Raw genomic sequence first — 14,723 nt, 5'->3', positions numbered from 1 at the left:
TTTTCTTCTGATCGTTCTTGGCTGCCTTTTTTAAAACTATAGTTGGGATGATATTGTATCTGCTTGTGTATCCTCCACTGTGGGAATTTTACGTCCGCGTCTCTAACACGTGACACACGACGTGGCAGGAGCCATTCAAGCTGTTCTGCCTTTTTTTTCTGTTAACAAGGTGTTTGTCTCATTTGAGCGGTCAGTGTCCTTCTGATACACAGGTGTGAAAAGTGCTCTGCTTGAGTCTGATAAAAATCCCAGTGTCTGGCTTTATATTCTTTAATCACCTTGTCCCTAAAGTCTTTTTTTTTTTCAAGGTTTTCCAGAAAATAAATTTTGACATACCAGAAACTGGTAAATTTATGTTGTGTATACAGTTGACCCTTGAACAGCTCAGGGGTTGGGGGTGCCAACCCCCCCCCCCCATGCAGTCAAAAATCCCCATATAACTTCTGATTCCCCCAAATCTTAACTACTAATCGCGTACTGTACTGTTGACTGGAAGCCTTTACTGATAATGATAACATAAACAGTTGATTAACACCTAGGTTGTATGTGTTATATGCTACGTTCTTACAATAAAATAAGCTAGGAGAAAGAAAATGTTTCCAAAATCATAATGACGAGAACATACATACATTTATAGTACTGTACTGCATTTATCGAAAGAAATCCACACGTAAGTGGACTCGTGAAGTTCAAACCCATGTTATTCAAGGGTCAACTGTACATTGTGTTAATCAGTTTTATGAACTCTGTTTTTGTTTTTATTTTTCCGCTCCCTATGAACTGTGTTTTTAAAATACCACTTGGAAATCCTCTGTTGATATCGAATGACATCTGTTTTCTAATTGAGTAAAATTTTGTTTTACAGTGCAGAAACAATGTCTATTCTTCAGGACGCTCCTGCCTGCTGTCTGCCTCTTTTTAAATTTACAGATATCTATGAAAAAAAGTAAGTTAGGTTTATTATTAATTTTTTCATTGATCTGGTCAGTACTGATTGGCAGCTTCCAGAATTCCTATATTAATTGGTGATTGGCATAAATCTCTTGAGGAAAAGCTGTTGAGGACTATTTCCAGCCTGGTGGAGGAAATGACGTAAAGACAATGGTATCCAGGTTCACGTTTCTATTTTAACATACATTTTAAAAACATCTTTCGTTTTTAATAAATTTAGACCTCAGTCCCTAAAGCTGTATGTTTTTCCCATTGACTGATTCGTCTTGTTCGTCACTGAATGAACATTTTCGAGCACCTTCTAGGCTGTAAGCTCTAGGACAACAAAGACTGGATCTGACTTATGACCATCTCTTCAGGACCCAGGGCTTAGTAGATGCTTAGGAAGTATGGGTGGTATGGAAGTCTAGGGGCACCCGGCTGGCTCAGTTGGTGGAGCGTGTGACTCTTGATCTCAGGGTTGTGAGTTCAAGCCCCACGTTGGGTGTAGAGATCACTTTTAAAAACAACATCTTTTTTTAAAATTTATTTATTTAAATTGAAGTTAGTGAACATACAGTGTAGTCTTGGTTTTAGGAGCATAACCCAGTGATCTAGCACTTACATAGAACACCCGGTGCTCATCCCAGCAAGTGCCCTCCTTAATGCCCATCACCCGTTTAGCCCATACTCCCCAAAATAAAATCTTTAAAAAGTCTGAGCCTCTGTGGAGAGTGCAGAGCTGGGAAGACACGATCCTTGTCCTTGAGCTTATGCCTGGAAGGGAAGAGGAAATACTCGTAAATCATCACATAGAACAAAGAAAACTATCCCCAAGTGAATGAGGAGGAGAAAATGCTATAAGGATGGAAAAAACAAAGAGCTGGACTGTTACTCTGAAGCCTCGGAGCCCTGAGTAGTGGCGGAACTACGGGCCATGTGGTGGCAGTGCAAGCTGAGATGGAATGAACAGGGCACAGAAGGACACAAAGAAGGGACAGTGCTGTCCCAGTCCTGGGTCCAAGCAGATGCTGTTGGAACACCGAAGTTTCAGTTGTCAGTGAAATAGGACATTGTGACTAGTTTTATGTAGCAGGCAAGGTGGAGAGGAGAGGCGGTTTGATTCTGAGTTGTTTTGTCCTGGCTGACTGAGAGGATGCTAGTATGGTTAAACCGGAAATAGAAAATAAAGAAAGCCTGTCCAGAAGGTGCAGTGAGGTTTTGACCTTGGTTTGGACATTGGAGATAATGAAGATGTGACCGTTACTTTCCTAAAGGGGATCAGGAGAGGCAGGGGAGCAGGGAGGGAGTGAGGGGAAGCCAAGAGAAGGGCAGAACTGGATGGAATACCACCTGGGACGGGAAGCAGGAGAGAACCAGGAGGTGAGGGTGTTACCAGGACATGCGGGGATGGCTGGCGTCATTGAGGGAGCTGAGAATGTGGCATGGGGTTTTGGGGGGAGGGGAGGAGGAAGCCGCTGGTGACTTGAGAGCCATCCCTCCCGAGTCCTGTGGATAAAATCCTGGAGGGAAAAGGATATGAACTCAAATCTATCTGCCTTCCAAGCCTGTGCCTTTAAGCTCCCAAGTATGAAAGGTACACACACGGTGGGGGGATGATTGAGGAGTCCAGTCTCAGGAAGTGTGGGTCTCAAGGTTCAGGAATAGGTGAGGTGAGGGAGTAGCTGGAAAGGAGCCTACGTCTTCTGAGGTAGCAGAGCAGAGATGGGGAGGGGTGGTACAGAGGGATTTCCAGCTTGGGGAGTGGAGTCAAAAGAGGTCATGTCAGATAGCTTTCCATCTGAGACAGTGAGGTGAGGTCATATGCAGCAACTGCAGGGGTTCGAGGGTTAGGTAGCAAATGACGTAATGACTGATGGGCAGTCAGCCAGAGGTGACTCAAAGGAAGTGCCAAGTGTTACTGGCTTGGGAGTGAAAGAATTTAGAATAGAATTAATCCCATCTTCCTTTTGAAGAGGTGGAGGAACCTTTCTTAGCAATAGCCCTTTACTTAATCAGTACAGGCATTTCTGTGTAATCAGAGAAGAACATTCCAAGTCAACTTCTGTCCCCTTATCCCTGCTTTTAGATTTGGACACAAGTTGAACGTGTCGGATTTATATAAGCTAACAGACACGGTGGCAATCCGCGAACAAGGAAACGGAAGACTGGTGTGTCTGTTGCCCAGCAGTCAGGCCCGGCAGAGCCCCTTGGGGTCTTCGCAGTCACATGACGGCTCCTCGACAAATTGCAGCCCAATCATATTTGAAGAGTTAGAATATCACGAGCCTGTCTGCAGACAGCATTGCCCTGATAAGGACTTCAGGTAGAACCTCGTTTCCTTCTAGAAATAATACTTGTGTATAAGGTCCTTGAATGTCTGTTACAGTTACCTTGAAGACCTTTTAGACCACTGAGAAACGTCAGCTAACTGTTTTGTTCTCTTTTCTGTAGTGAACACGAATTTGATCCAGACTCCTATAAGATTCCTTTTGTGATCCTCTCTTTGAAGACATTTGCGCCCCAGGTTCATAGTCTTCTGCAGACACATGAGGGCACCGTGCCTTTATTAAGGTGAACATGTCAAAGCCATTAAGATATGAGGCCTTAGTTCTCCTCTTTCTAGAAAGTCTGCCCTCTGCCCACACCTCTTCCCAAGCAAGTATTATAGAATGCTTCATCCTAACATTTTTAGCACCTTGCAATCAAAGTAGATCTGAAATAGGATCCATTCACTCAATACTTGAACAAGAAAATTTGTGCAGACTTTTAGAAACATAAGCAATGAATAGGAAAGCTTGTTCTCCACAAAGACGAGATTATTGTAAGTGCTGTACTACAAGTGCACACACGTGCTAGAGGAGGGTACACAGCCTTCAGCCCCGGGCTACAAAATTTGAGAGAGAAAAGCCACTAATGCGTTGAAGCAGGTAAATCACTGACTGAGCGCCCAGTTGCCTTATTTTTAACACCCTCTGCTGGGAAAATTATCTAGGAATTTCTGGTTCTCATCAGACTGCATCGAAGAGGTCAGTGCCACAGTGATTGTCTCCCCTGCCTCGGATCTTAATTCTAATGTTCAAACCCAGATCCTGGGGATTTAAACAGAAATTACTTATTTGTGGATATATTAAAATAGAGATTTCTGTTTAGCAGGTGCTTTGCTTTTCCATTATTGTAATTACCCTTCTTTTTCCTCACGTCAGCTTTCCAGATTGTTATGCTGCAGAGTTCGGTGAACTAGAAATAGTGCAGGAAAATCAAGGGGGTGTTCCCTTAGAACACCTCATCACCTGTGTTCCAGGTGTAAACATCGCCACTGCACAGAATGGCGTCAAAGTGGTCAAATGGATTCACAACAAGCCCCCACCTCCAAACACAGGTAGGAGGCAGGTATTGTATGTTTCTGAGCCACCACCTGCTAGGAGAGGAGGCTGTTGGCTTTTATCTTCCACAGCAGCCCTGTTTGCCAAGCACAAAGCACTGTGGATGTCTCCTTTGATCCTTTTTTTTTTAATGTTTGTTTATTTTGAGGGAGAGAGAGGCGCATGCCCATGCACTCGAGTGAGGGAGGGGCAGAGCTAGAGGGAGAGAGAATCCCAAGCAGGCTCCATGCTGTCAGCTCAGAGCCTGATGAGCCCAAGAACCGTGAGATGGTGAGCTGAGCCCAAATCAAAGAGTCGGATGCTTACCCAACAGCCACCCAGGCGGCCCTCCTTTGATCTTTTAAAAACTACTCTCTAAAGTGCTGAAGGTTTGGCAGAACAAGACTTTAAAGACTTTTGGGGAGTACCAGCGTAAGCTATATAAAAAATATAAAATCCATGTTTCACAATGACGAATCTCTTTAGCCCTACCTAATTTTGTGAGACTTTTTGGCTTGTCAGTTGGCTAGCCTTTTAAAAATAGTTTCAAGTAGTTGAAGGAAATCTCTCTAAATGCAGATTTACCTGTGAAATTCATTGTGGTCAACATTTCTGACTTTGATAAATCTGAAAACAGATTTAGCTGTTAGTATAAAAGACCAGGAAATGTGAACCTAGATTTGAGTGGGTTGCTGAGTTCTGGGCATCCCTGAGTCGCAGGTGTCTAATCCCATGACCTGTGAACAGCACTGCAAATCGTTGCCGCTATAGGCACATTTCCTTCTCTTTGACCCTAAATACTTCCTCCCTTTCTCTCCCCCTATAGGAAGAAGGGTGAGGATAACCAGGGAAGGAGAAAGACTGGTAGCAACGCTGCTTGCCACCTTCTCCTGCCTTTCCCCTCAGCCCTGGCCCATGCAGGCTCCCGGGCCTGTGCTGTTTCTCCTTCCTCCTGTGTCGTTAGCCTGCCAGTGTCTTAGAAAGGTTTTTGTCTGCTTATACTTTTATAATGAAAACTTTTTCTCAATTACATGGGCGTTCAAGAAAAATTTCTTTCTTACTCTTATATCAGCTAGTTTTACATTGCTGCTTTCCATGATTTTCTGGGTAATGTTTTCAGCTTCCACATGGGTTAGCTTGGCTCTTCTGGGCTACCTGCTTGCTGACCATCTATAACTTTGTTTCTGTGGGAAAGTATGCTCCGCAGGACCAAGATGCAAATGAGTCGTTGAAATACAACGAGTTTATAAGGTGGAAACTTGCTGTGGAATTTCACTTCTGCTTTAAGTTAACACTATGCTGAACTATGCTTTGACTACTGGACTTCGAGAAATAGTGGGAAAACATCTGCCAGCCCATAAAGAAGTTGGGCTGGCCCATTGATTATTATATAGAACCTGAATATAGATGCTGAGAAGTAAAGAGGCCCTTTGGTCTCATCTGCGTCGTCATGGGTGAGCTCAGGCGAGCGAGTGCAAGGTTAGTTACCTTTGTTTCAGAGGTAAGATCCCACTTTATATCTTAGGAATGCTCTCTTTTTCTCCCCCTGTCTAGATCCTTGGCTTCTGCGTTCTAAAAGTCCTGTGGGTAACCCCCAGCTGATCCAGTTTAGCAGGGAAGTGATTGACCTGCTAAAGAGCCAGCCGTCCTGTGTCATCCCAATTAGTAATTTCATCCCGTCCTACCACCATCATTTTGCAAAGCAGTGCCGGGTATCAGACTATGGATATTCCAAGCTGATAGAATTACTGGAAGCTGTGCCTCATGTGTTGCAGGTAAGGAAAGTTCAGGAATTATTATCATTTTAAAGACGAGAATGTTCCTCTGTGGTTTTGGCTACCTCAGCCGAAGAAATGGGTTAGCTGGTAACCTCATCCAAGATGGCTTCTTGGTTTTTGCAGAAAGCTGTGAGTTTCAACTTAAAGAATGAACTCCTTAGAGCACTGTCAAGTGTTTTTCTTCTAATCTGTGTAGACTGACCTCCCTTCTCCTAACCCAGAGCTCTCCAAGGTTGTTCACTCTTACAGAGGAGCTGCCGAGAACACGGGCTTACCTCTCTTAAATGAGTGAAAGACGAGCTCCTGGGCTGGAGCCTCATGTTGGTTCCTAAGGAATCTTTCTTTACCTGTTAACCTAGACTGTTATATAGCTTCCCACCTGTAAAACAGCTTCCCACTTGTAAAATGGCTTGGAATACCTTAGCTGTCTTTTGTAGACAAAATTAGTTGCTTTTTGTGTCTGTATTCACAACTATTTGAGGAGGGGTATGAAGGGCAAACAAAAAGGGGGTGGGGGGTCCCAGGCACTTGAGCAGATGTTCATTTTGAACATCTACATTCTGTTGATCTACATGTGTTTGAAAATGCAGATATCACACATAAAGGGGCTTATTGTCTGAGAGCGGTAACAGGAGAGAGAAAATGCCATCAACCAGAAAGTCAGTATGTGCCAAGGTCTTACGAGTATAAATAATCAAAGTGTTTGATTTACAGATCCTCGGAATGGGCTCCAAAAGGTTGTTGACCCTTACCCACAGGGCCCAGGTGAAGCGCTTTACTCAGGATTTACTAAAACTTCTCAAATCCCAAGCCAGCAAACAGGTCATTGTGAGGGAGTTCTCACAGGCTTACCATTGGTGAGTTGATGAGAAGGGGGGGAAAAATGAAAGCAAATATTTTAAGACACTTTTTCTTCCCACAAATCTAAAATAATTGCCTAACGTTTTCTATTTAACATTCTTCTGGAAAACTTACAAGGTTTATTTAGCAAGTGATATGTCTCATTCTTTACCCATTTCCATGGTTAAATTCTAGGTGTTTCTCAAAAGACTGGGATGTCACTGAATATGGTGTTTGTGAATTGATTGATATCGTATCAGAGATTCCAGACACAACCATCTGCTTGTCCCAACAAGATAGTGAAATGGTGATTTGTATCCCCAAAAGAGGTATGTTGACCTTAATGTGCTGGAAGACAGTTGCATATCTCAGTGGTTATCTTAACATGGTCTCACATATCCTTTTCCCTGCCCCCATGGTTCCTGCAGATTCCATGGAAGGAGCAGTGTGAAAACTACTATGTGCTGTGCAGTGGATCCTAGGTTCTTCAGAGCAGGGAAGCCACTCACCAATAAGAAAAGCTGGTTTTTTAGAATTTAGAATTTAGAATTTTCCCTCTAGGGGGAAGAGGGGCACAACCAGCACTTTGCCAAAATGCCTTCTTCAGCCTGTCTGTGGCTGTTGACACCATAATTATCCATCTGAGAGTCGGTTACCATGGCTCTTGCTTGACTCTTATCTTTAACTGAGCTACCTTACCGTGCACTCTGGAGAAGTAAAGAAGGCTCAAGCAAATGTTTTGCTTTATCTTTCATATTTTGGCCACTCTGGTTGAGGTCTGGGAGCTAGGGTAGGTGACATTACATCTATCTACTGTCCTCTTCTCCCACTGTTAGTAATCGGTGATTCTTTTTTTTTTTTAAATTTTTTTTTCAACGTTTTTTATTTATTTTTGGGACAGAGAGAGACAGAGCATGAACGGGGGAGGGGCAGAGAGAGAGGGAGACACAGAATCGGAAACAGGCTCCAGGCTCCGAGCCGTCAGCCCAGAGCCTGATGCGGGGCTCGAACTCACGGACCGCGAGATCGTGACCTGGCTGAAGTCGGACGCTTAACCGACTGCGCCACCCAGGCGCCCCAGTAATCGGTGATTCTTAACCTGTGTTCCTGCAGAACACTGATATTCATGAAATTATGGCACTCCAGAGCTTTTGGAGTGAGTAATGTCAGTCTTCTGATTCTCATTTAAAAATCAATAGAGGGGCACCGGGCTGGCTCATTTGGAAGAGCATGTGACTCTTCATCTGGGGTTATGAGTTCAAGTGCCACATTGGGTGTAGAGGTTACTTAAAAATTTTTTTTTTAATCTTTTTATTTTTTATTTTTTTAGAGCTTGTGAGCAGGGCAGAGGGGCTGGGTGGGGGGGGGGGAGAGAGAGAGAGAGAGAGAGAGAGAAAGAAAGAAAGAAAGAAAGAGACTCTTAAGCACGTTCTGTGCTTAGTGTGGAGGTTCAGATCCCACAACCCTGGGAACCTGAGCTGAAATCAGGAGTCGGGTGCTCAACTGACTGAGCCACCCAGGTACCCCTAAAAAAAAAACTTTTAAAAAATTTCTTTTTGTTTTTTAAACGTTTATTTATTTTTGAGAGAAAGAGACACAAGCAGAGGACAAGCAGAGGAGGGGCAGGGAGAGAGGGAGACAGAATCCGTGAAGCAGACTCCAGGCTCTGAGTTGTCAGCACAGAGCCCAACGCAGAACTCGACCTCACAAACCGTGGGATCATAACCTGAGCTGAAGTTGGGCGATTAATTGAGCCACCCAAGCGCCCTAAAAAATTTCAAAAAAAATTACATACATAAAAATTAATTGAAATAAAAAGTGAAATGTAAGCTTTTATTGCCCTGTGTTTTTGTTAAACTTTTGTTGCCTGATACTCTTTCTGCTAACAATTTTAACTGAAGGTCAGAAGAATAAACAGAAAGCATGTGGCTATTCAGAAGTGCGAGTTTAAAGAAATAATTTCTAGGTTATTTTTACAAGTACAGAGACCTGTCATGTACGTGCTCGTACGTGTCAGGCTCCTATATATGGGATAGGGGTGGGGGACAGGGAGCTAGAAAAAGTATGTCCAGCTTGCAAGGTGAAATTACATGGGTATGTATGTATATTTCACTGTGTACCATAATAGTTTCCTGGCCTCCTGGTATTGTGTCCTTGAATGAGTTTGAAAACCATTCTGCAGAGAGAGCCTATGAATGTGTTTGTCTTAGGCTGTGTGCATTTGGAAGGCAAAGATGATCCCTCTTGTAATCTGTACGTAGGACTAACTATACCACTAATGTTCAACACAAATCAATGGAAGACTGTGATGACCGATCAATTTTCTTTTTTTTTTTTAAAGAGCGTACCCAGGATGAAATAGAAAGGACAAAGCAGTTCTCCAAGGATGTTGTTGATTTGCTGCGGCACCAACCCCATTTCCGGATGCCCTTTAACAAATTTATCCCCTCCTACCATCACCACTTTGGCCGGCAGTGTAAACTTTCATACTATGGGTTTACTAAACTACTTGAACTTTTTGAAGCCATACCTGATATTTTACAAGTGAGTAGAGATTCCAATGATATTTTTCTAAACAATATATGGGAGAATTTTTTTTTTTCTCTCAGGCCTCTTTTCCTGGGAAGTAAGTAGTTAGGAAATAGGAAAACTTGAAATATTTTGATCAGAGAAGCTGTGTTTTTGGCTCATTAGTATTTTAAGGTAAGTGTGGGGTTTTTTTTCCCCTTCAATGAAGAAAGGAACCATCTTCAAATTTATTTTAGAGCAATCATTGTCAAAAGATGAAATAGTTTGATTCTTTTTAATAGTTTGATTTCTTGAATGTTTTTCCATTAGTGCCGTATTTTTCAAATCTCTTAGGTTGGTGCTGGGGATGAGTATGTGAGGTGATATGAATGCTTAGCTGTTAAGCCATTGCTAAGTTAAACCAGATTTTTGTTGTTAATTTTATTAGCATTTGTGTTTTTTAAAATTTATTTATTTATCTTTGAGAGAGAGCGATACCAAAGTGTGAGCAGGGGAAGGGCAGAGAGAGAGGAAGGGACAGAATCTGAAGCAGGCTCCAGGCTCTGAGCTGTCAGCATAGAGCCCGATGCAGGGCTCAAACTCACAAACCAAGAGATTATGACCTGAGCTGAAGTCAGACGCTTAACCGACTGAGCCACCCAGGCACCTAAAGTGCTTTTAAAATTCTTCTTGGGGCGCCTGGGTGGCTCATTCAGTTAAGCGTCTGACTTCAGCTCAGGTCATGATCTCACAGTCTGAGTTTGAGGCCTACATCAGGTTCTGTGCTGACAGCTTAGAGCCTGGAGACTGCGCCGGTTTCTGTTCTCCCTCTCTGCCTACCCCTCCCCTGCTCATGCTCTGTCTCTCTTGCTCTCAAAAATAAACAAACATAAAAAAATTTTTAAAAAAATTCCTCTTGTGTGTGGTAAAATACACATTACTTTGTTAACCCTTTTTAAGTGTGCAGTTAAGTGGTGGTAAATGTATCACATGCTGTGCCACCAATTTCCAGAACTTTTTCATCTTGCAGAACTGAAGCTCTATATCCATTAAAGAACACCAAAGTGCTTTTCAGTTACTAACCGAATACACTTCCATGCCACTTAATTCTATGAACAGTCATAACTTGTTCAATCTCGCCTTCTTCCTGCTCTGTGTTTTCCAAGGTATTGGAATGTGGAGAAGAAAAAATCCTCACTTTGACAGAGGTAGAACGATTCAAAGCTCTTGCTGCCCAGTTTGTCAAACTCCTTCGGTCCCAAAAAGATAACTGCCTTATGATGACGGATCTGCTTACGGAATACGCTAAAACTTTTGGTTACACGTTTCGTCTCCAAGACTACGATGTCAGTTCAGTTTCAGCTTTAACACAGAAGCTCTGCCATGTTGTGAAGGTTAGCAGATTTTTATTTTCACGACAATGTGGCGTCATCTTCGCTGGGGTGTTTTCCTGTGCTTTAGCGTTTCTTTGTTCACACCTTGCAGCAGTTTCTGTTTCACAGTAAGTGCTTTGTTTGCTATTAATACCTTATTAGGTAATAGGAGATGACCCTAATAGGGGCTCTGGTTTGGCAGCTAAGGTTTTTGGTCTTGCTTCTGTGTGTTTATTCAGGGCCTTGTCAAAGGAATGACTCTGAACTGATGAAGTGTCTTTTATTTGAGGATGTTTTTTCCTCAGGTATATTCTTCTAAATGGATCATCGTTTCTGAAGTTTTGGGGAGGCTGTAATCCCAGATCTCTTTCCCCACAGATTCTGACTCACTGGAGTAGATTTAGGAGCAGGCTAGGCTCACAACAGCCCTTGTTGCTGGTAACACGGGATTGGAGAGGGTAACTTCCTCTTCCTTCCTGCCCTGGACTAAACTGACCCTCCCTGTCCTAGACTGAGCAGCTGGGTGGTTTCAGGCTGCCTCCAGCCTGGGGCGAAGAAAACTCACTAAGAGGAGGCAGAGTGGAAGTGCCACCAAGGGGAGCAGCCCTGGCTACAGACCTGGAAGGGATGCATTCACGTCCTGTCCAGTTGAGGGGAGAACCTTCACAGGACCCAGAGTAGGGAGGACGCTAGGAGTGTGGCACTCCCAATCCAAGGAGGAGAAACGGCCAGCACTGTCACCTGCTGGGACGAGTGAGGCAGGGACTAATGTGACCTTCGGGCCTGGCTACATGGAGGAACTTGGTGTTGCTGGCCGGGCGGGGTCGCCACCAGTGAGTGGGGACCAGAGGCACACTGAGCAGGTCGAGGCATGAGGAGGAGTAGGAGGCAAGAAAATGGTGACAGGTAATACAGCCTTTCGGCTTGTCTCCTTGTGAAGGAGCAGCGGGAGTGCACAGTGGCGCCAAGGCCACGGGACCGAGTGAGCCCATGAGCTTTCTGTGGCTGCTTTGCTCCCAGGTGGAGAGACCCGAGCATGGTTGAGAGCCGCCAGGAAGGATGTGCTCGAGGGAGAGAAGAGAAATACACAGACAAGAGGTGGTGGGGTGGGGTTTCCGAGGAGGCAGGCATAGGAATCGGCATTCAGCAGACGGCAGGGCACAGCCCTGATATTAGTGCTTTGACCAGAGGGAGGGAGTAGCGGGCGGATGTAGACACAGGGAAGTTTGCTGTTCTCTCTGGAAAGAGGAGGGGGGTACCCACCACGAGCTATTTTTCTGTGAAGTGAAGGTGAGAGCAACTGCATAGAGAGAGGACGAAAGACACAGGATTCGAGATTGAGGCCCCTCATGGTACGGTGCGGTGTGGGGAGCCCGCCAGGACATGAGGCAGGGGCGCAGGGAGTAGGGGAGCCCCGCAGGAGGGATGCGGTGCCCATAGCGCTACCCTGGGTTTGCTGCCGGCTCGGAAAGCAGACCGTCGGGCTCGAGGTGGGAGTTTGCCAAATGGTGCAAAGAAAAGGCACCAAAGGGGCAAAGTTGTTTACAGAGCATGACAAGAGTGGTAATGAATTCATGGCCTATCAGCGCCAAGGTGGACATGAGAGGAAAGTGAAGAAGGCAGAGGGTTTTAATTGGGAGGAGGTGCGAGTCCGTGCAGGTGAAGCTGGAGAAGGGGAGGAAGAGCCGATCATTCGAACCTCTTTTCTGTCTCCCACCCCAGCATCTGCCGCAGGCCTCCTTTGGCACGCAGGGTGCACGGGAGGTTTGCATGAGCTACCTCGGCAGCGGGCGGTAGATGGCTAGATCCCACGTGCGACCTGGGAATGGGTGTCCACGGTGGAAGTCAGGGGATATCCCCGGAGATGAGGAAGTTGAGGAACTGAAAGGCCACAGGACGGGAGGGGCCCCCTGGATACTCAGTCACCCAGCATAAAGGCATGGAGTGCTTCAGTGGGTAGCAGGACTCAGCCATGACCAGAGACTCTGATAAGCAAGGGCGAGTGAGTGGGAAGTTTGGGCGTAAGCAGTCAAGATGGGGGAGGATTGGAGAGGCTCCGGTGCACTGCCCTGGCTGCTGCTGCATCTCCGGGAAGCTTCTGGGGAATGCTGAGAAGCGGACCCCTCCACCCCGCCCCCCCCGAGATTCTGATGCAATTAGGCCCAGTGTGCTCTGAGCATTGGCATCTTTTATAAGCTCCCTAGAGGATTCGTTGCGTAGCATGGGTTCAGAATCAAGAGATGTATCTAAGTAGCCTCGAAAGAACAGGTTTTTATTTTTACTCCTTGAAAGGCTGCAGTAGTAGCAGTGGTCTAGGCATTGAACAAGATGACTCAGACTCCCCTAGACCTGACTCTGTTGATAGGGGAAATCTGTCGCCATGGTAACTGGTGTGGGGGTCTGCCCTCCACCCTCCTGCCTGGGCTCTGGGTGAGCGTCCGAACCAGGGTCACAGTGGGATGGTGACAGTTCCTCAGGTGCTGCTCTGCCTGTGAGAGCCCAAAGCACGCAAGCCTGTGGTGACCCAGCCCACGCCGAGGCACTGAGACCTGTGGTGTTGGCTGGAAAACCAGAGGGGAAAACACGTAACAGTAAACCTTGCCTTGCGTGCCAACACCTCAGCGGTGCACGTGCCTGTGGGTCTCAGTTACCAAACATCTGTTTCTTCACGTGCTCTTTGGTCCCCGAATGATAACCTCTGTCTTTTTCAGGAGCTTCCCCTTCCAGCGTGTTTCATCACTCAGACCTGTTATCTCCTTGAGAACCAGAAAGAATCGAGGGGTAGACATGTAGTCAGGAAAATACCCACTTACTGGCTAGTGATGATGGACTAGAAGAAAATGTGGGTGTCCTTAAGTGGGCCTTCCATCCCTGCCCCAGTCTAGCTCCTGGGACACAGTCCAAACCCCTCCCTTGCCTCCTTCCTGAGCACAGCAACCTTCAGTTCAGGGGCTCGGGGAGTGGAAGGAGTGCCCTGAAAGAGGGCTGGTGTTGATGGAAGTTTCTGATTGTGGACCAGCAGAAAGGGAGAGAACAGCTCCTGCCCCGGTGTCCCCTGAAATGTTGGTCTGGTGTCCCATAGCAGCTGGAAAAGAAGAAGTTAGAAAATCTCCCTCTGTTGGTCTCACTAGCCCAAGGACAGTAGCTGAGTGAGTGTGGCATGGCACCCCTCTCTCTAGCTGGGAAAACACGTGGACTCTTGTCCTCCCAGGTTGCTGACATGGCGTCAGGCAAACAGATTCAGCTGATCAACCGCAAGTCCCTGCGTGCTCTCACTGCCCAGCTGCTGGTGTTGCTGATGTCTTGGGAAGGAGCCGCCCACCTGTCTGTCGATGAGCTCAAGAGGCGTTATGAAACTACCCACAGTGCTCCCCTCAACCCCTGTGAATATGGATTCATGACCTTGACCGAACTTCTGAAGAGTCTGCCCTACTTAGTGGAGGTATGAATATTGACAGTTCTGTGGAGCCGTCTTATGAGAACCGCTGAACCATGTGTTTCTGGATCACTTGATGGTCTGGCTTAGAGGATGTAGAGCTGGAAGGGACCAGTCGGTCATTTCGTAGTTGAACAAACTGAGGCGTAGCAGGGGTGTGGTTTGGACACACAGGGGTTTGGGCACCTTGCCCAAACGAGTAGCAAGCTAAGAGGGAAGCCTGGGCCTCCTGAGTCTCAGGCTGGGGTGCTTTGTTATATACTGGCTGCAGTTTGCTACTGTTAGGTATGTCTGAATTAGATGGATTTTGTGGGGGCTCCGGGCGACTCATCATTCAGGCACAGGTCAGAAAGGAAGGCTGGTCACCCAGGTTGCCTTTTAAGAATAGCACTTAAGGTTAGAAAAATCATAAGACAATACTACAGAAATAGATAAAGCCCCCTCCACCCCACAAAATTATCAAAATTGACCCTAGATGTTAAAAATTCGACCA

General features: G+C 45.8%; 1 protein-coding gene across 1 annotated transcript; it reads left to right on the top strand.

Moving 5' to 3' along the window:
* Positions 1 to 6: 6 nt before the first annotated feature.
* On the top strand, positions 7 to 14,717 carry LOC125917606 (meiosis regulator and mRNA stability factor 1-like). The gene is made up of 10 exons (XM_049623759.1): positions 7 to 946; positions 3,020 to 3,256; positions 3,385 to 3,504; positions 4,137 to 4,312; positions 5,850 to 6,070; positions 6,788 to 6,930; positions 7,109 to 7,242; positions 9,255 to 9,457; positions 10,588 to 10,815; positions 14,006 to 14,717. The coding sequence occupies exons 1-10, from the start codon at positions 876 to 878 to the stop codon at positions 14,240 to 14,242; spliced, it is 1,770 nt and encodes a 589-aa protein (XP_049479716.1). The 5' UTR covers positions 7 to 875; the 3' UTR covers positions 14,243 to 14,717.
* Positions 14,718 to 14,723: the final 6 nt, after the last annotated feature.

The sequence above is a fragment of the Panthera uncia genome, unplaced genomic scaffold (assembly GCF_023721935.1).
Source record: "Panthera uncia isolate 11264 unplaced genomic scaffold, Puncia_PCG_1.0 HiC_scaffold_2080, whole genome shotgun sequence".
Classification (NCBI taxonomy): domain Eukaryota; kingdom Metazoa; phylum Chordata; class Mammalia; order Carnivora; family Felidae; genus Panthera; species Panthera uncia.
Note: the sequence above shows the minus strand (reverse complement) of the source record. Positions and strands in the feature narration are given on the sequence as shown.

Bases quoted from the DNA above. Each gene is read 5' to 3' on its own strand.
- LOC125917606 (XM_049623759.1), top strand. From the start codon at position 876: ATGTCTATTCTTCAGGACGCTCCTGCCTGCTGTCTGCCTCTTTTTAAA. The intron at 947-3,019 runs GTAAGTTAGGTT...CCCTGCTTTTAG, and splicing joins ACAGATATCTATGAAAAAAA to ATTTGGACACAAGTTGAACG. The intron at 4,313-5,849 runs GTAGGAGGCAGG...CCCCCTGTCTAG, and splicing joins GCCCCCACCTCCAAACACAG to ATCCTTGGCTTCTGCGTTCT.